Source organism: Drosophila subpulchrella, chromosome 2L, assembly GCF_014743375.2.
Source record: "Drosophila subpulchrella strain 33 F10 #4 breed RU33 chromosome 2L, RU_Dsub_v1.1 Primary Assembly, whole genome shotgun sequence".
NCBI lineage: Eukaryota > Metazoa > Arthropoda > Insecta > Diptera > Drosophilidae > Drosophila > Drosophila subpulchrella.
Window position 1 is genome coordinate 9,311,495 of NC_050610.1, and position 21,891 is coordinate 9,333,385.

The 21,891-nt window shown below is 39.2% G+C and overlaps 1 protein-coding gene across 2 annotated transcripts in view; it reads left to right on the forward strand.

Moving 5' to 3' along the window:
- Positions 1 to 18,531, forward strand: part of LOC119546163 (inactive dipeptidyl peptidase 10) — a 38,454-nt gene extending 19,923 nt beyond the window's left edge. The window contains exons 3-16 of one of the 2 annotated variants that reach the window (XM_037852282.1): positions 4,039 to 4,134; positions 5,268 to 5,382; positions 6,128 to 6,222; positions 7,333 to 7,460; positions 7,528 to 7,739; positions 8,457 to 8,718; positions 9,187 to 9,300; positions 10,058 to 10,181; positions 10,270 to 10,384; positions 10,503 to 10,617; positions 11,317 to 12,377; positions 12,831 to 13,135; positions 13,346 to 13,452; positions 14,616 to 18,531. In XM_037852282.1, coding sequence (XP_037708210.1) covers positions 4,039 to 4,134; positions 5,268 to 5,382; positions 6,128 to 6,222; positions 7,333 to 7,460; positions 7,528 to 7,739; positions 8,457 to 8,718; positions 9,187 to 9,300; positions 10,058 to 10,181; positions 10,270 to 10,384; positions 10,503 to 10,617; positions 11,317 to 12,377; positions 12,831 to 13,135; positions 13,346 to 13,417 — 2,814 coding nt within the window. In that variant the 3' untranslated portion in view covers positions 13,418 to 13,452; positions 14,616 to 18,531. The remainder of the gene's footprint in view (positions 1 to 4,038; positions 4,135 to 5,267; positions 5,383 to 6,127; positions 6,223 to 7,332; positions 7,461 to 7,527; positions 7,740 to 8,456; positions 8,719 to 9,186; positions 9,301 to 10,057; positions 10,182 to 10,269; positions 10,385 to 10,502; positions 10,618 to 11,316; positions 12,378 to 12,830; positions 13,136 to 13,345; positions 13,453 to 14,615) is intronic. The other variant, XM_037852283.1, reaches the window with a different exon arrangement.
- Positions 18,532 to 21,891: the final 3,360 nt, after the last annotated feature.

The window sequence follows — 21,891 nt, forward strand, 5'->3', positions numbered from 1 at the left end:
TAATAATCAAAACAAAATGGCATTTACAATTTTACAAATTCTGTGGTTTTATCCCAAACTTATAGCTTTTATAGTTTCAGAGATCTCAGCCTTCATACGGATAAAAAGACAGCCATGGCTAGATTGACTAGTCTAGTGATCCTGATCAAGAATATATATACTTTAAAGGGTTGGAACCGCTTGCTTCTACCACGCCCACTTTAACGCCCACAAACCGCCCACAAACTTCAAAAAATCGTAAATATGAACGCGGATATCTCGGAAAATATCAAAGATAGAGAAACGAGATTTCAGATTTAGATTCCGTAGGCTTGAGCGCAGCGCAAGTTTATTACGCGAATATGCCACGCCCACTCCAACGCCCACAAACCGCCCAAGTCTGTGGCGCTCACAATTTTCATGGTAGATAAAAAGTTAAAACTGAAATGTATTGGTCTCATCAATACCTATCGATTGATTTAAAAAAAAGTTTGCCACGCCCACTCTAACGCCCACAAACCTCCCAAGCCTGTGGCGCCCACAATTTTCGTGCTAGATAAAAAATTTTAATTTAAATGTATTGGTCTCGTCAATACCTATCGATTGATTTAAAAAAAACTTTGCCACGCCCACTCTAATGCCCACAACGCTTAAATCTGTCTACCGCCGGTAGGTGGCGCATTTGCTGCTTGCATATCTCCATTTTCCTTTGGTCCCTTTAGCTGAGTAACGGGTATCTGAAATGTACCTCGAGTACCTCGACTATAGCGTTCTTCCTTGTTTTGTATCAGGTCATCAAAATGAACTATAGTACAGAATGGGCACACTTTAATAGAAATATTTTTAATGAACACCTTTATAAATCCAATTTCAAGCTGGAAATTCCTTAAGCCCCCAGCTCGAAGACCATAGTGACCTTCTTTTTGTGTGCCAAACAGATGGTTTTTAATGCGATTAACTGGGCCATCTCCAGCGCTGCTGAGCCAACTCGAAAGTTAATTGAAAACGACACTTTCACTGCCAGCGGGATATTGCCACGCCCCTCTACCGCCCGCCCCTTTTACCCTTTGGTTCGACAAATACTATAACTGGCATCTATTTTTAATGCGCTTAAAAGTATGCAGGAAAGAATTTTAACGCTCAGAGCTTAATAACTATGACAACTTATGCAAATAACTGGCGGCTGTCCAGGACTCAGCCACCATCTCACCAAACCCCCTTGAAACCCCCTTTCGAAACCCCTTTAGAAACCCCCTTAACCAGCTGGCTCTTTCAACTTTCTGCACTCGAGAAGCAACCAAAGTTTGCCCAGCTCAACCGCAAAAGGCAGCTAATGCTCTACTTGGGATTGTGGGTGTATGTGGGTGCCATGAGTCCCGTCGCCCATTCGCATTATCTCTGCCCCCTGGCCAGCTCAGAGAAAGCGAAAGTGAAAGTGGGGGTGGTGAAAGCAGGTGATAGGGGGCACACAGAGAGCAGGACTTAATTTGGTTATTCCCTGCTTTTAAGCTCGGTCGGGGTAAAGTTTCCAGCCACACCACCCTCAATGGATTAAATTTAAACTCCGAACGATGCCTGAAAAAGAATACTTTAGCAGTTCCGGTTTTTCGGGTGGCTCAAATCTCAGGTAACCGAGAATTTAATCAGTTTCTACTTTTTCCCAATGGGAAATACGGGTTTCCTCTTTTTGCGGACACAACGAAAATGAAATGATAACAATGTTGATCCAGAATCCCACGATAATCAAAAGTCAGCATAAATAAAGAGCGGTGGAAAAAAACGAGAAAAGCCCACGAACAAACATCATTAAATGGTGGAAGAGGTTTACTTTTTTCACAATCTGGGGTTCGGTTTTTATTATGTTTCCTCCAGCACTTTAATCGCTATCCGTTTTCATTACGATTTCCGTTCGTGCATTTCATTTTCATATATCGAGTGTCGCATTGTGTGCGATTTTGGTTACAATATTTTCCGATTCGGGCCGCACAGTTTACAATGCCAGGAAAAAAGCCCATAAAGCGTACGGCCTTCGCTTTTATTTATTGCTGCTCGGGGAAACTGAGATCGCTGGGAATCTGAAAATCTTGCTTAAAATCGGCAAAGTTTGTTTATTTATGGTCCTCGAATTTATTGATTTGTATGCATTTATTTATCGTATCTACTCGTTTTAATTATTTGAAAGCCATAGATTCTGGAAACTGGCAGTTAATAGTGGTTCTAAAAATGTAAACATATAACTGATAAGATATTATCCTAATTAAAGTGACTTATTTAATATCTGTACGACAAACCCGGCTTTAAAATATTCAAAAACACAGACTGTTTTATAATTTTAGCAACCACTTTATGTGGTCTTTATTGCGTTGCCAGCTGGATTTACAGGCAACTAATTTTCTCTTTCGTAAAATTACTCTGTCTAGAAATAATATTTTCCAGCCTAAAAGCAAGGCATTAAAAATTTATTGAAATGAATAGGAGGCGCTGCTCATGTGCTCTGCAAATTCCCTGGCATCCTGGCAATCCCTCCATTAAACCAGAACGTCAGAAGTAAACTCATTGAATTTTGCGGCAGCGACGCTCTTTGTTCAAATTGATGACTGTCATTATTTTTAATTCCTTTAGCGTTAACAGCAACTCATCAAGTTGAGTGTTTAAATTTCATTTATGGCCGTATTTTTGCATACTTACTTGAGCTGGTGTGCAAGAAAGTATTTTCCATCCTGGCAATCAAGCTGAGTGTTTTGGAGATCTCCTGTCCTGAGGACTCTGTTACTTGACCCTCCTGACGAAAATAAATTCAATTCAATTAAGACGCATGAAGTATACGCCGCGTGTGCCCCCAAGAAATCATTATTATTATGATTGTTGCCACGAAAATATTTTCAAGCAGCCGAGCGGCAAAGTAAAGTTACCCAAAAGTTCGCAGAGCTTGAGGTCTCTATTGTTCTTTGATAGTTTAGTTTACGCTGTTTTCACTTTGTTTGCGTAATAAATTCAGGCTGCGATTTGCAAAATGGTTGAATATAGGGGCTGTATGGGGGATCCCTTATAAATAAACATGCTGGTTGAGGGGTGCGTGTGCTCAGGTACACATGTTCACTCGCAATTTGTCCCCCATTTGTTTGTGAGCTGTGTTATTAATTAAGAATCGCGCTTAATGGGCAAAAGGGAAGCTTTGGCTTTGAACATACTATATTTATGCGATTTTAATTGAGCACTACCTCTCTTTCCCACAGTTTTGGCGAATGATGGTAAACACATTTTGTGGCAAAATCGATTAGTTGTGGTCTGTTGTCTTATGTTTTTGGTTGGTTTGTAACCCAAAACAGATCTCCCCTACTTAAATAAAATGCCCATATATACAGATATTTAATTTATAAGAAATGACAAGTATTTTAATAGGGAAATATCAGCCTGAATGATATAAAAATATCGCTGTTCCCGGAATTAATTTGATAACCCTAAGCATTCCGGCACGCAACCCTTGATTAATACATTGCCATTTCTTTATTATCTACCAGAACAGCATAGTTTTATGAGCCCTTAATTAATTATTCGGCTAAGCGGCGTTGTATATGTGCATGTCGCCCAAATATATATAAGGACTGCCTGGGACGATATAGGGCAGAGGCCCCCAGACAGAAGCCCCAAATCCTCGTCAAAATCGGTATCAACTTGTACGGGCTGCGTGAGTTTAGTTTTTGTCGTGTTTAATTTGGGTTTCTGTTCTCCTTTGTTGCTTGACAGCATTAAATATGCATTAAGCGTTGATTTCCAAGGGGTTTTGGCTGGGCCTGTTTGTTCTACATGCTTGTTTAAGGGTAGACATTAATAAAGATGGAGAAACGTTTATGAGCAGGAAAACTGAATCATCAGTTTTACTAATTGCATCTTGGCCAACCGATTATTTGCGGTTCTGGCCAGTTTATTATCATAACTTTTCGGGGGTAATGAGCCGCACGTGCTCTTTATGGGCAGCATTTGCATTCCATCGTTTACCAATTAATTTTCCTAATGTTTCACTGTTCTTTCTGATTATTCTCTTGTGATTCTCCACAGTTGGTCTCCAGCAATCCCAACCAAAGGAACTGGCGCGGGATCCTCATCGCGCTACTGGTCATCATCATTGTCCTGGCCCTGATTGTAACTTCGGTGGTGAGTTTGAGTCAATACTTGGCCCAAAGGCCTGTCCAAAATAGTACAGCACGATGTTTGGTTATTGTCCCGGGCGGTGTATTTGGGCTACCTATTGATACAATTGTGGACATCGGTGTTACAAATGAATTTATGGGCAATTAAGTTGGATTCAAAGCCAGGGTGACTCGCCCCATTGACAAACATCAATTGCCAATTGGCCAACCCGAATTCCCCAAATTGATTCAGCAAACGCACCATGCAATTAAATTTGTTTTGGAAAACATGCCCGAAGCAATAACCAAATACTGTCAAAACAAAAGCACATGAGGCTAACCCACACAAAAACAGTAAAAATACGATCTAAACAGAAAGAGATAATAAGTTTCCAAAACCGAAAGTGAAATACTCTTATTAAAATTAATATTGGTACTATTAAAAAAACATTTGAGGGGTGTGGTGTTAAATCAAATTCAATTTTTAATGTAATATTCTTAATTTATAGAATTCTTTATGTTATTTTTAACTGCAAGAGTATAAAAATTGCCATTTGGCAACAAAATAAATGTCTAGCTTTTCTAAGCCTGGAAACCACAATGCAAAATAGTTCTGTTTAGATGTAAAATGGTACTCTGTTCACTTCAAAATCACCACACAGAAAAAAACAAATTCTCATGCCTAATTGGATGGTGAAAGTTTTCTCTTTTAATTGGCGAAATTCAGTCGTACACCAGCAAAATATTTGTGGCCTGCCTTTTGGCTGTTTCTGTAAATATTTCAGCAAACATTCGGTGCCAAAGTAAAAAGAAAACTCAAACTCCCATTAATATTTATGTGTATATATTTATATGTATGTACTTATGTATATATACAAAACCACTGTGATAAATTTTTGTGTAAATACGTTACGCTCATTTTTGTCTTTTGTCTGTTTGTTTACTTTTTTGCGAATTTGTGGCTGCCTGATAAATTTACCACCCCCACAACACCGACCATTTTACTTTCCATTCGTTGTTGCTCTTGATGTTGATGTTGATGTTGATGTTGTGTGTGTGTTATTCACGTGTGCCTGCCTGCCTGTCTGTCTGTCTGTCTAACTGTCTGTGTGAGTGTGCAGAAGACAACATATAAAATTTCTACATTTATCAAAAAAGGTGCTGCTCACGCCCCCCGATGAGGGCCCGCGGGTCAAAGGGCAGCGCATCAAGCTGCAGGACATCGTCGATGGCCTCTTCGTGCCGCAGCACTCAAACGGCAGCTGGATCGATGGTGAGTGATACACCTAAAAAATATAGGAACTCTTTAGTAATCCCAAGTTACAAAAAAAATAAAAATGGCTTGATATGGCTTTATAAGGTGCTTAAAAATTGCTGCAAAAAAGAACGCAGATCTTAAATGTAATGTTGCATACTTTTAAGCACCTTGATTTTAAAACTCCAGCCACACCTAAAAAAAATATTCCTTAAGATTCCTAGTTTTAAGATCCCACTAGACTTGTATAATTTTAAGAAATATAATTATCACAAAAATATTATAAATGTTTTGAAATGACTTTATAAGGTGCCCAAAAGTATGCTGTAAAAAAGAACACGGATTTAAAATCTTATGTTGCATACTGGTAAGCACGGTACACTTAATTGATTTTTAGCTTCCACTTAAAAAAATTCCTAGTTTATAGATCCCACAAAACTTGTTTAAATATAAATATATTTAAAGTGCTTCACAACTAGTTTAAAATTGCCTCAAAGTATGCTGTGAAAAAATAACGCATATTTTCAATTCAATGTTGCATACTTTTAAGCACCTTTTACATAATCAATTTAAAATCTCAAGCGATTTCTGTGGAACATCTAACAATTTAGTATCAATTTGATATCACATATCTGTAGTTTTTTTTTCTACCCCATCTTATCATTAAGAACTTTTTTTTCCGGTGTACGTGATGAGTGCTTCTCAGTGGCCGTTCCATCGGGCAAATCGCTTTTAATTTCCGCTTTCATTTGATTTTTTGCAGGCGAGGAGTTCCTGTACCAGGACCATTTGGGTCGCATCTGTCTGCTGAGTGCAGCCAATCGCTCGGAACGTGTCCTCATGTCCAATGTGACATTTGTAAGTACATTTTGTTGATTTCTATCCCCTCCCCCCTTTTGTCTTCCCACTACGCCGCTGTTTGTTTGCTTATTGCTTATCTCTCTGAGCAGAATAAATATTTACCCCATCTTATTTACGATTCGGGGAGTTGTCGGGAGTTGTTTCAGATAGTATAGTATTGCCGCTGGGAAGAAAGGGGCGTGGCGGGCTAGGCAGATATCTCAAGTGTACACACTCGACTTGGCAATGTTAACTGATATTATGGCGCACACTGAAGTGGGCGAAACAAATGGGCCAAGTTATCGTTAACCGAGTGCGGCGACTTTACCCTCAATCCATACAGCGATAGCGATAAAAGGCAAAAAGATTTTTATGTCAATGAGTGGGTAAACACATGGGAATGCAAAAGCACTGGGAGGTAAAACGCTTTCTAATGAATAATGCGCGGATGGAATGGAAAAACAAACAAATAAAGGAAAGTTAAGGCAAAGGAAAGGCAAGAAGGAAAGCTTTCCTTTGCCAACTTGGCAGGCGAACACTTTTTCGAGTGCCTCGAGGGGCCAAAAACGCAACAAGTGCAGCTGGCACTGCAAGTCAACAGTTGCCAGTTGAGTGGGAAATAATTAATGTGCAGCCGAATCCAAAGAAACACGAGTCGAGCAGTCGAAATGGCATAATGGATATGCATATTCATAGTCGGCTAAGGATCTCTCTGGTATAAAGTAACTTCGCCTTCTCAAGCTGAAACCAAAACTTAAACAAGAAGTGAGCAATGAATAGCTAAATGCAAAACATCAACTTGCCTCTTGATTGAGTTGGCTGAGCAGAGAATAATTTACAGATTGTTTTCCCAGGCAAATTAAGGCGGCAACTCTTTGGCAACAATTTTGGGTATTCAGGTCCCCGTAAACAATGCCGCAAATTTCGGAAATTTCCAACGAGTTACGCCATCGAGTTACCAACCCAACTTCCGCAATTCTGCGTGCGAATCAGAAAAGACCATTAAAATTTTAATTAAAATTGCGTATACGCAACGTGTTCGCATTGTAGCAGGCAGGCTCCTCTCAACAGTTTTCCGCATAATTGGCAGCAGGCTTTTAATACCACTCCCTCTCTATCGCCACGCAGAAAACCCTGGCCCCCTTCACATTTACCATATCGGCGGACAAGCGATATCTGCTTTTGGCCCAGAACGTTGTGAAATTATTTCGGCACTCGTATTTGGCCCAGTACACGCTCTACGACATCCAGACCAGGTAAGTTCCCCAGCTTAATGCCACGTATTCTAGCACTTTACCCCCCAAAATTCGTAATCCCCGCCAGCGAGAGCATCAAGCTGCGCCACAGTCCGCACCAGGATGAATGGCCCTATCTGCACTACGCGCGATTCACGCCCGTCGGAAACGCATTGGTCTGGGTGGAGAGCTACGACATCTATTACCGGGCGGAGGTCCGCAGCCCGGCCGCGCATAGGATTACCCAGGACGCGGTGCCCGGGGTTGTGTACAACGGCATACCCGATTGGCTGTACGAAGGTGAGTGGAATTTTGGGGAATTATGCTGCAAGCTATCGACCATTTGAAGGGCGATTAATGGAAACGTTAATGCACATTGGAATTTTTTCTTGAATCACCGAAATTTCGAATTTGTCTTAAAATATTATTAGTTTCAAGAGACACAATTGTTCAAAAAAATGTTCTTGAATCAAGAACGCTTTTTTCTTTACTCAACGAAATTTCGGAGTTGACTTAAAATAATTTTAATTTGAAGAGACATAATTCAGAACACAAGCGCTCTTGAATCTTGAATTTTTGTTCTTGTATTTAGATGGTTTCTCCTCAGTTTAAAAATGATTAGGTTTGGAACCACCTACTTAAAGACTTACAAATTGTTAAAATTTGTAACATTTAGAGATGTTTGAGATATCAAAGGTTCTATGACTATCTTGATACTGAGATAATAATATAAATAATAAGAGCCTGTTCGTTCCCAATCCCTTAAAAAATAACTTATTTTTTAAATAATTGGGAAATTAAGTGTTTGACCACAATCTCAAATCATAGATACTTATTTTCGAAGCTTCTTTGTAAGGTACACTATAATTGACCCGTCACTCAACCTTCAGTAAAAGATGAGAATAGAGAAAGTTTTGTAGTTCAGAACAAACGAATTTGCATTACTTGCGAACCGGCTGCACGATATCATCCTACTCCTACTTATTTCAATTTTCCGTTCTGTTTCGCCATTCGCAGAGGAGATTCTTCATGCAAATAATGCGATTTGGATGTCGGACAATGGCCAACTGATGCTGTATGCCACCTTCAACGATACGCACGTCCAGGAGCAGCACTTTGCTTGGTACGGGACGACGGGTCCGTCTGGGGGACCAGCGGCAGCTGCAGCAGGAGGAGCAGCTGGAGGAGGAGCTGGAGGAACGGGATCTGGGGGAGCGGGCGCCTCGTCGAGCGGTAGTAATCCGCATGCCAACCTGTACCCGGAAATCAGGTCCTTACGGTAAGTCGTGACCCCATTAGGGATGGAGCTCTGGCTATATCACTTTTCGATTATGTGTTAATGATGGCACATCTTTCTCCTGCCACCTAAGCCCTCTAATGGCCTCCTACCATCACGCTTAAAATTCATGAAGTGACAGTTGGTGAACCTTTTCACAGGTTGATTCAACCTTTTCCCTGGTTCATCCCTTTCCCAACTTTTCTCTTCGTTTGTGCTGACAGTTTGGGCATTAGAATTAGTTTCTGAGCATAAGACAATATAACACTTGGGTTTACCTAAGCAAGTTGTGAAGTATTAAGGTGATCCCCTGTCAATTGCGTTTGATAAATTGCCAGAACGGACCTCGAAAAGGTCAATGACCGAAGTCGGTTTTAGCAAAAGGCAGTCGAGTTTGTAGGGCTTAATTCATCCTTAAGGTTAAAGCTTTAACTTAATGTACATACTGTTTTGTTTTGTGCCTTCTTACAGCTACCCCAAACCGGGCACTCAAAATCCCACGGTAACCCTACGAGTAGCTTACCTGAAGGATCCGCAGCAACTCCGCATCACAGACCTGAAACCTCCACAAATTTTGGCCAATGAGTAAGTCTATGCTCTTTTGATTATATAATTAATTAAATAGTATATACTAGGGATCCAGACTTTTTTCTTTAGATCGCCGGATTAAACCACTAAGTTCCAACATATAAAAACATTAATGTTTTAAATTGTTATATAAAGACATTTGATTTAGAAATTTTGTATGGGGTTATATAGTTTAAAAGTTTAGTATTGACTTATACAAATATAGGTTTTCAAGAAATAATGACTAAACAGAAATATGATTTGTTTAACTTAAAAAGGTTAAAGAGTATGATACACATAATTCAAACCATCTGAATAAGGTAAAATAGGTAAATACAAATAGAAAACAAAATAATGATTCAATTTATAAATTACATTTCCAAGAAAAATGTTATACCAACTGCTTAGTTACACAGAGAAAGTTCTGACGTTCTCATCTGAGTTGAAAATGTTCTTAAAAATAGAACGACATTTTTGAAGTTGGCGATATGTTCGTTGTATACCTCAATAAACTATTAGTCCAGTCATTTGTGATTACTTATCAAAAAGTTAATAAATAACTCAATTTAACTTTTCTCTTCTCACCATTTCGTTCTTATATTGAGAACATTGAAAGCAAAATGTTCTTACACGGTTTTTAAGAACAAATGAACTGAATTCAAGAACAATTTACTTGAAAAATTCTTTCCGTGTAGGGATCTATCTTTGGTTTAAAGGCTTTATATCTTATCTTTTTAAGATGATATATTTTCTTAATTATTTTTTCACCCCACAGGGATCACTACTTCAGCAGCGCCAGTTGGGTGAGTCACTCCAAGATCGCGGTGGTGTGGCTCAATCGTCCGCAGAACATCTCGGTGGTCAGCGTGTGCAAGGCGCCGACGTTCGAGTGCATTGAGGTGAGTCCATTTAGTTGGATCAGCCGAACCAAACCGCCAATCTCCTAATTAACCTTTTCCGCCTCTTTCGCTAACCATCGAACCACAGACCCACCGGGTGAGCGGAGATGGACGTGGCTGGGTGGACACAGTGGCAGTGCCGCTGTTTGCCTCCAATGCCAGCATCTATGTGGCCATCTCACCGCTGAGAGACGGCCTGTTTGGTAAGTCACTGAGATGTCACTTTGGTCTTTGTTTTCCCGAGTGACAAAGCCTGCTTTCTCTTTCCCATTTCCCCTTCCCTTTCTCTTTGCTCCTGCAACCAATACCTCTTAATCACAGGCTATTTCCGGCACATCGTGCACGTGGACATCGAGAAGAATCGGGTGCTGCCCCTCACCCATGGGCCCTACGAGGTGAATCGATTGCTGCACTGGGATCAGGTGGATAATTGGATGTAAGTGATTGCGCACACACGAAACCGGACCCACATCCGTTCGTTCAGTGGAAAATGATGTGTATATTACGTATACGCATAGGGGTCGATAGGTTAATACTGAAAGCGGTTTAAACGCCTGAACGCTTAAACAAATTTAACATATAATTTTAACTGCGACAAGAATAATTGCGTTAACAAATATTCGTTTTAAATGGGTGCTTAATATAGAGAGAGAAAATAACATATATGTAGTATGTCGGGTGTATGCATGGTTTCAGTCGCGAGTGCGGCTTAACTTATACTACATTTGTGAATTCACTGGTTAAACGTTTAAAAAACTGAATACAAAAATTGCAAAGAATTATAAAATTATAAATATAGAAATTGTTACTTAATCTTTGACATTTACTGACTGACTTGGAGGTATAAAAAAAGTCATGGCAACCTAAACATGCAAGTTTTAAATTTCTATTTTAATATATAAACTCTCAATAGGTTGTTAAGCTATAGACAACGTTTTTCTAGGAGGATATGACTTTTAAAAATAAATCCAGTAGCATAATGGGAAGTTCACCATGTGACATAAGAACTTAATTGAAAATATTTTGTATAATAGTATACAATTATATAAATGTAACAGAAATGATTAGATGCTTAACATTTTGTGGATCCCAAACAACTTAATTACTTACCATTTGTTGTATTTTTCGTATGCAGCTACTTCCTGGGAACTCCGGAGCGCCTGCCCTCGCAGCAGCATCTGTATCGCGTATCCGCCCTGCCAGCCCGCCAAGGACAGGCCCTGCACCCACCCGACTGCCTGACGTGTCCGACGGTGGGGCAGTGGGCCGAGGGCTACGACGAGGGTCACACCAAGTCACCGCCCAAGTTGGTCACTGCCTGGGACGATGACTGGGAGGATTCCGAGGAGGTGGAGGCGCCACAGCCCCAGCCAGCTCTGCCGGTGGAGCAACAGCCGCCGGGAAGGGGTCAGAGTGCCCCGCTGCCACCGCCACCCAGCGATTGCCTGTACCACGAGGCGCAGTTTCCCATCTGCCGCCAGGCGAAATACGTGCTCGTTGATTGCCTGGGACCAGTAGTGCCCACCGCAATAATCTACGGCCTGAAATCCACCGCTTCGGAAAACGCCAAAGTGAAACGGCAGAGCACCCAACAGGAGGAACCACCCACGGAGGGTGGGGGACAGAAGGTGTCGAAGGAAGTGCCCAAGTCGCAGTTCCTGGAGCTCCTGGTCACCGTGCAGAACAACACCCGATTGAAGGAGAAGATGGCCAAGACGGCCATGCCGCAGATAAAGACCTTCCCCGTGATGATCTCGGGCGGATATCATGCCCAGGTCAGGCTCTACCTACCGCCGGTTCTTCGCGAGGATGAGATCACTCGATATCCCACCATTCTGCATGTCTACTCGGGACCGGGCAGTCAATTGGTCACCGATCGCTGGCACGTCGATTGGAACACCTATCTGTCCGGCAGCAAGGACTATATTGTCGTGGAGATCGACGGACGGGGATCCTCGGGCCAGGGCTATCAGCTGCTCCACGAGGTCTACAAGCGTCTGGGCAGCGTTGAGGTCTCCGACCAGCTGGAGGTCAGCGAGTACCTCAGGGACAACCTGCACTTCATCGATTCGCGCAGGATGGGCGTCTGGGGTTGGAGTTACGGAGGATACGCAGCCGCATTAGCGCTGGCCGGACAGCAGTCGATATTCCAGTGTGGGATCAGTGTATCGCCGGTCACAAACTGGAAGTTATATGGTGAGTTTGTTTTATTTCTTAAGGGCTATTGAAGGTGGAACAGCAATTACAAGGGTTGAGAAATCCCCTAAAAAAGTATCTAAAAGTATGCAACACTTCTTGGCCCAAATAAAGAGATACCTTTTTCGTTGCACACTTTTAGACTCCTTTTAAAGTGTTTTTACTTTATAAATGTTTTTCAAGTTTCCTTTAAAATTAGGTCGAAAGAGATGATAAGTCCCCTATAAAAGTATCTAAAAGTATGCAACACTTCTTGCCCCAAAAAACGAGTTACTTTTTTCGTTGCATACTTTTGGACTTCTTTTAAAGTGTTTTTACTTTTAAAATGTTTTTCAAGTGAATTTAAATCTAGTTTCTTGTAAAAATTAGGTCGGAAAAGATTTTCTTATTTCTTGAAACAACTTATAGGGTATGTTTTATCAATAACTGTAATATTTTACATCATCACCTTAGACTCTACATATGCCGAGCGCTATCTGAGTTTCCCCAACGTTACGGATAACTACAAGGGCTACGAGGAGAGTGACCTGTCCAAATACGTGGACAATCTGAGGGATCGCCAGTTCCTGTTGGTCCACGGAACTGCCGATGATAATGTGCATGTCCAACAATCGATGGTCTTGGCCAGATCTCTGACCAGCAAAGGGGTGCTCTATAAGCAACAGATATATCCGGACGAGGGGCACAGCCTCTCGGGGGTAAAACGGCACTTGTACCGATCGATGACCGCCTTCTTTGAGGATTGTTTCAAGAAACTGGTAAGTGAAAACACTATGCTCTAGCGATTACGTTGTATTATATTCCACTCTCCTACCACAATTATATATATAACTCTCTCTATTTCTCCTGCTCTCCAATTAAATACATAACCCACCAAATCACCGCCAAAATAATACCACAACTGCCATTTCTGTATTATGTTCACGTTTTCGGTTGGTTTATCGTCGTGTTCCCACACCTTCGTGTAGATCGATCAGCAACAACAAAATCAAACAGATTCCATGGATTTCCTGGATTTTCATAGCTTTTATGGCCGCTAAGTTTGATTCCATATCCCACATCCTTCAGATACTAGGTACAGTCGTCGTAGTCAGATTTCACCGTCGGTTTCTCGTTGTTTTCAAGTTGTTAAATGTCGTTGTTATTGTCAATGTTGTCTTTAATTGGAGGTTCTCTCACTCTTTTACCAATTCTTCGCTGTTTAAATGTCTTATGGGGACCGAATTTTGTACTTGCTTTTTATATCTTTTAAAAGTTAAGATATAGATATTGATGTTTGATGTTTAAAATATACATAAGCCTCTTATACTCATTTCTTTTATTTTTAATAACAGTATACAAAAAAAGATTACAAATTTTAAAAACTTAAGAATTTACTAAATTATTTACTTAATGAAAACGAACTAAATGTTTAATGTTTTAATTTCGATTCGATTCCAACGATTGCCTTTTGCATCCCATCTGCATAAGCTTTGTCTTATAATTTTCTCCGCTCTCCCCCAAAAAACTTTCCTAGTTCGTTTCGTTCTTAATTTAATTCTGAACCCCTTTGAGTCTGAATTACACTTGTTACACTTAAGGCTTTATGTGGCTTACCAGCCGAACTTCATTTTCGGTCCCTGTCCCAGTCATAATCGTATGTGTTCGCTGTTTGTTGAATTTTTGCCCTCTTTTTCGGGGGTCCGTTGAGATGGGCGGAGTTTTGCGGCTTCAGTTGTGTTTATTCTAGTTTTTGGTTGGACTTCCCTTTGGATTATTTTTGGTTTCTTTATTTTTTTGTATGAGTTCTATCATCTTCCTGTGTGTTTTGGGAGCTTTTTCCATTATTATTCCGAAAGTTTCGCCTTGAATATTTTTTTGCGTTTGCCCTGAATTTCGGTTGATCCTTTGTTTGATTCAAACAAATTGTTTTGGCTGTCCTACATATGGATGTGTGTGCTTGTATACCGAGGGGGTGTGCATTTTGTTGGGACTTTTTGTTGTTGCTCGATGTGTTTTCCTTAAAAGCAGGCTATACACACGCACAGCACACAGACACATCACACACACACACACACTGCTTTACCTAAATGTTTGCTTATGCCTTGATTGTGCTTAACTCTACTTCATGTGATCCTTTTATCCGTCTAACATATTCCTTAACCATTTTTTCCACTAACGCTGTCTGCCAATCTATGTAGAAACTCACTCAATTCGATGTGATAAACTAATGGCTGATATCTTACCTTCCAAAAACAGGTGCCGCCGGAATCGAAAGCAGGTCTGGGTAATGGCGGCGATATGCAACAGCAATAAACATGAGTTATGGGATCTGCAACGGCAAATATATAAAATATAAACAGCGTAATTCTGATAACAAAAGTATGGAACCCAACAAACTTCAACCGGAACGTGCGAACGAAATGTTATTTTGTGAATTGCATTAAATGTGATTTATCATTAACACCCAACCACCCACACACACACAAACATACACCCTGTTAAATGGCATTTCAAATAGCCAAACAGCAAGAACAACTAAGTTAAATGGCATTTTGTGTAAAATTAATAAGCAAAGCACAGCAAAAAAAAAGCGAAATGCCAAGTAAGTGTGCAAAAAAACCAGCATAAACAAACAAATGTATGTAGGTATGCGGACAAAGCGAACAAAATCAACATGGTTGTGAAAACATAACGCACACAGGCACAACTCACACACACACACAGACAGAGGGAAACACGAACACCATTATAAAGAGAAAGCACGCACAAAGGTAGGCAATAAAAAGTTACACATGCGGCTTTTCTCCGGCGACAGGTGTGACATTTCAATGCCCTCGAAAAGGGTCTTAAGATTTCGGCAAGCCTTTTGTGAGTAATTTTGCTTATTTTATTATTCAGCTATTTTGTTTCAGTGTAAGGTGAGCCATTTATTTTAAAGAAATGTAAAAAATCCTATGTTTTATAAATTATTTACGGTTGAAAAGAAGTCAAGAATAGTTAAAATGCTCAAATCAATTTAGCTAAGCTCAAAATAAAAAGGATTCCTGAAATTAAATTTGCACAGGTATTTAGACAGTCGACCTTTCAAAGCCACTCACTTATTTTGGTTTACTTTTATTGTATTCCATTGTAATTTATACATTTCTTTTGCATACATTTGCAATGAAAAGCAAACAGAAATAAAATTGAAAAACCAATTTATTGAAAATGCTACACGGGAACCAGCTGAGTTTGAACGGAAATGACCAGCATAAATCAAACCTGACAACATTCTAAATGACATTTTCTGATAGTCGAACGGTTTTATCATTTGCCAAGGGAAAGTTTTACCAAAAATGTGTAATGGCTCACGGGGGAAAGGGTTTTTGGGGGCCGAAAGTGACCCATAAATTGGAACTGAATTTATGGACTTAGCTCATAATTGAGTCTGGATTTCCAAACTGTTGACAAAACGATTGATTGAAGTGAGAACTTGTGCACTGTACTCGTTTCGAGATTAAATTCAAATTCAATTTGAATACAATTCAGTCTCCGTTTTGCTAGATTAAATTACGTTTTTAATTTGGTTTTCGTTACTCGTAAATTTGATCGTAAAGTTTACTGCCCAAAAACAACAGAAAAACACTGGATATTGTCCGAGAGATGGGCCAGCAGAGAAAATAATTCGTTTGCAGTAAAGCTTAATTAAATCAAACGAAATAAAAATGCAGCAATAAATACGGGATAAATATTTGAAATGAACGAGGGAAACAAACAAATGCATAAAAAGTACTTTCGATAAATGCAGATATAATTGAATTTCCAGAAAGCAAACAGAAAATTACCAAATGGCCAAAGTAAAGTTATTAAAAAAATGGAGAGGCTTCAATGTGAAAATGAACAGAAGTTATGAATCAAACAAACCAATTAAATAGAATAAATGCATGTAAGTAGCGCAATAATATTTATTAGATAAATTTACCACTTTTTGTTCAATTTAATTGCCACTACTTTTCAAAACAGAAAAAACAGAGATTAGTGAAGGTATAGTAGCGTTAGTCAGAATCCAAACTAAAACCAAGCAAAAAATAGTTAATTAAGCAAAGGTGAATTAAAATGATAAAAAACAATGAGAAAAAGGTCAAAAATAGCTGCGATACACGTTAAACATAAAATGGGACAAAAGCAATGCTCAAAATGTAAGAAAAAGAAAGGAGGAGCAGAAGAAAGCCAAATGACACCGCATCGCACATCCTGCAGATATCTCAATTAACCCCGTTCCCTCCGTTTATTTCCCAGCCCAAGAGCAGTATGCAAAAAAGGATTATCTTTAATTAGACATTTGGCACACTTTTTCGAGAGCGCCAGTTAATTAGCAAACGCCGTCAAATTCAGACTGGGGGCTCTTAATTCTGATGGTTGAGCAGGATGCTTCCTGTAGAGGATGTGGTTAGGGAGGCGGATCTCATGGAAACTATATGATAAAATATATATAAAACTGGGTGTCACAATTACACAGTGGATTAAATCCCAAACAGTATTCTAAACACAATTATTTTCAAACATAATTCAATCTTAAGCAATCTAAACATTCGAATCTAAGCTGATTTTGTTTAGATACAATTATTTTCTACCATAAATCAACCTGAAATCTAATTATGAATTTAAAAAGAAAATTAGCTTCTTATCGAAGCTTGCTTATCCAAAGTAAAACCAGGATTATGATTGGTTTGGTCATATAATCCGAGGTAAAATCGTTATTAAATACAAGTTCAGAGAAACTAAATAATTTTATCATTTAAACTATATGCTGGAAAACACCATTTATAAAGGTAGCTTGCAAAATTCCCACTTACTCCTGCGAACTGTTTTAACATGACAACTAATTGGCACACCCGCATATTACACACTATATTATGGCATAAAATCTGTTCAAGTTTCCCGAGCACATCGCTACTTTGTATCCAGCTAAATTTCTATAAATATAAATGTGTGTATCCGTTTACTTTCTCCACAGTTCGTAGCCGTAGCGATCCCAGAGGTATAGAGTTTCCACCAACTTTCAGGGCAATTTTAATAATAAAGCCGCGTTGGCCGCAAAGTATGCTACACAGCAAATACAAACCCCTTTCCATTTCCATTTGCCCCTGCCACGCCCCCTTTCACTTTCAGGTAGGCAGTGATGTGTGCTGGTGTTGGGCAAAATTGCAAGCCAACATAAATTTATGTCTGCCTGACACTTTTATGTGCCTCGCTGGCGGTTTCAGCTTTTTACGTCGCGTTTTTAGACGCTGGCAGAACGCATGCCAATGTTTGGCTAAGCCGCAGGTTTTCCTGTCCACAATTAACTCACACAGGTGTCGCTGTGTAGAACACCTGGAAAAAGGAAGGGGGGTGTGTGTGCGAAGGCGATTATTTTTAGCCTGAAAGGTCGTCCGTGAGAGGGACTGCAAAAGGCCAGCTGCTGCTCTGCCACTCCCCCTTTTCCCGCCCACCTGTCCCGTGTCCTGCTGACACACACACACACTGAATAAAGGATAAAGGTGTTTGCTTTAAATGGGCATATAGGATAGGTTCCCCCAACACCCCCGAGATGAAGCCATAAGTGCGATGCTGTGTCAAAGCCATAGAAACGAAAAAAATCTAAAAAAAAAAAAGAATATTGAAAAACAAAAACATTTAAATGCTTTCTATGTAGTGTACTAAGGACCAATTACCAATGAGACGTGCGGGAATAACTAAATAAATATATATATACAACCGAAAAATATGAAAATGTAGCAACGCGCCGTAGAGGATTAACAAAATTTGCAATATATACATAGATCCACATACGACATAACGACCTATTGACTCAAATACCATTTAGTAATTATACAAGCATATATATACCTAATGATATATACAACAAATCAAATAAATATGTATACACATACGGATATGGTAGTTTAGTTCGTTTAGAGGATCAAGCGTTTGCATTATTCGAGTTACAGCCCTATAAAAAAACGAAACCCAAAAAAACAAACACTCTGTATTGTTAAAGTACTATTAGCTCAAGTAAAAGCTCGACTCCCTGGTCAGCGGCTCTGTAAATGATGGGAAACTGTAATATACGCCTATACATAACTAAATAACTACACTTTGATATATGATAAATATATTTTATAAACAACTTTTACTCTTAAACAATAAACAATTTTAATACTCTATCTTCAGCCTTACCGTAAACTAAATGAAAGAATCTAAGAAAGAATGTAGTAACTCCTCTTGGGAAGAGCTCTGCCGGCCAATGTGCAAAGATGGAATTCTATCCTAACCTAAGCCTAAAACCAACGAAATCGAATACAAGTTGTTAGTTATGTTGTTTGATGTAAATAAGCTTTAAGGTGGTTAGCTCAATTCAAGTACTTTGTTTACTCCTTTCGTTAGATATCGTTTGAGGCATACTTAAACCGATAGCGAAAACAAAACCTTTGTGATCCAACAAGTTTCTTCTCTTCCATGAAGCAAAAACCAAAACTAACCAATATAATACTATGAATTTAAAATTAATATGTAATTACATTGACTTAATTAGCTGAGACGTTCAATAATTTCGCCTGGCATTTAGTAAAGGAAATCGTGAAAAACGAAAGTAACTCAAATAAATGAAAGCATGAAGCCAAAAAAGAAACTGAAATAACACTGTGTTTTTATTGACTTTAATTTTGGAAACCAAAGGGAAAATTCCAAATAAAATTTTTAATTCTAGAATTAAATGTTTTTCTGATTTTCTTAAGTAAACATTCAAAAACTTGGAAGACAGGCAAGTATATTTTTCCACTTTCGGCTATTATAAATCAATTCTTACAAGAAATCCCTAACCCCATATCATCCACCTCCATTCTCCCAAACCTGTTTTAAAAAATATCGATGACTTCCTCGGTTATTGGCCAACTAAATCAAATCCACACCTCTGGAGTCCGAATTAAAAATGAAATATTACACTCAAGAGGGCCCCAAAGAGACGCTCTATAAATCGAAAATGTAAACCGTGGAAAAGTCCGGTGTGGCAATCTGCATAAAACACGTAAACAGTTGCAGTGCCCCGCCCCCCTGGTCTTTCTTACTACGCCCCTTTGTTGGCCACGAACCGTGGGCTAAAAGGCGGCACGCAAATAGCCACAAAATGTCCGCCTGGCATGCAATGGCCATCAGTTTGAAGCCAATGGATGAGTGAAGAGGGGGCAGGAAAAATGGGGTTCTGGGCTCAAAATCCTTCTCCTTCCACCGGGAAAACTTTCGACTTAATTGGCCAATTGTTTGCCAAGGCGCTGAACAAGAAAAAGTGTTGCATATTTGATGCCGTTTTACACATTCCCTTTTTTTTCCCTTTTTTCCTTTGGTTGAAAACCGACGTGAAAGAGGTGGCAAGTTTTAAAAGCCCTCGTTTTGGCAGCTAATAATTTATCGGAGCGATTTCAGCGAGCGTCTAATTGCCACTCGAGCGGGGGGGTTGGCCAACGATTTTCGGGAACAAATATGAAATTATGGTGTATAATGCACGGATGGCATGGTCGCCTGCTCTAATCACGCTCATAATTGAGCCGCCCGATGAAAATGTCCGGCACAAATTGCCGACCACTTAAATCGGGAAACCTGAAACGGTTGAGGATGGTATTGGTATCGGAGGAGGCATGGGACCAGAACCACCCACTTTGCCATGACTCACGTGTGTCACTACGGTCATTATCTAATATTAGTAGTCTACAGAAAGGAGAAAGTATCGTTCAGCAAGTCATTATATAACATTACTGCAATTTTCTATAAAGAATACATTAAATATTAAAATATCCTTGTAGAAATGACATTCCTTTTTACCAATAAAAAAGGACTAGCAAATGTACCTACTAAGTAATCCCTTTGATAGCCAGGTGAAAATTAAAGTACAGATCTATAAGAAAGGTTTTTTTGTAGGACCTTACAAATTCTTTTAGATATAGAACACAAATAAAAGAACACGATGTATAAAAAGGGCCTTTAAAGTAACAAAGACCTTTAATGCTTCTGAGACTGCTTCCCTTCCCTTACAAGTAGGTTATAACTTATAACTTATATTTATACCATACACGATTCCTCTGTAATCAAAGAAGGTGTCAGCTTACAGCAAACATGATGTGGGTTCAGTGACCTAATTTCAGCCCCATTTCCAATTTAAGGCATCTACTATAGCTGGTATGTAAGTTTTAAGTGTTTACTTTAATTTTTTGCGCTGATTCGTTATTCTGGACACACAATTCAAGCCATTATACGACTGCCTGCCGCCCGTCCCGCCGCTAATGCCAATCAAATGCCGTCCCATATCCTGACATGGGTTCCTCCAACAGTTGGCTATTTTTGCGCTATTGTGAAACGGAGACGCAGACTATGGATTCTGAATCTGGAGATCTGGAGATGCCAGCCGCCTGTCAGAGGAAGGCAGAACTCAATACTGGTGCAGGATAATGCCCTATATACGAACGCACAGTACATAAATAATTTACATTTCGCATGGTCACGCACAAATCATGTGAGCCCCATTCCAGGACAAATGGGAACAGTCAGACGAAGAAATTGGAATTTGGTTTGGGGCTTTTCGATTTTAGTGGGGTAGGATGCCGCATGATGCGTATAAAAGTGACAGTTTAACATGGAAACCCACTCAAAATGTTAATTGATACATATGCAAGGCGATTGCGGGCCGCGGGGTTTCAGAAAGTTTGTCCGTTCGCTTTCGAGGCGAAAGCAGAAACTTTTAACGGAATCATTTTCCAGTGGAGATTAATGGTAATCTGTCGATAAACTCAATGCTAGATCCAACAATTTTAAGTGTTTTTAAAATGCTTTATTTGAGTAAAAGTAGTAAATAGTTTCGGAAATACATGTACAAGATTTTTGGAACATTATTGTTTTAGATGCAGCCAAATTATTTTTTAATTTGCTATGAATAGAGTACTGATAATATATAAACTTATTTATTGGTTTTTAAAACCCTTATCTAAAAACGGATTTAAAAAAAGGGTGTTGACTAGTCAAGGATCACGAGAAAATTTATGTTTTTAAACATGTACCGTAATTATGTACCGTCACTTCCAATTTGAAAATTGTAGAAAGTAGAAGAAGATTTTATGAAAATAGAAAACATCTCTGATTTGCATCCATTCAAAAACAGAGAGTTAATGATTTATTCAAATTTCTAAATCGCTAAACTGTTTTAGGATATAAAAAAAATATTTTTAATATCTGACAAAATGTAGATAATTCTCTGTATTTTTATATTAAAAGTAAACCTTTTGTGAATTTGACTTAAAACATTTTAATTATTATTTTTTAATGGGAGCACCTGGGTAAAATTAATATAAATGTTTTCCAGTGGAATCTAGCTATAAAAAGATGAACATTTATAATTTACATGCAGAGACAGAGTTGCCATATAAAATCGAATTTCCCGGCTTATTTAAAAAAAACAGTTGATAATTTATACTTGGTCAAAAAAAATATATATCGATATCTCGATAATATCTGATTGCCACCA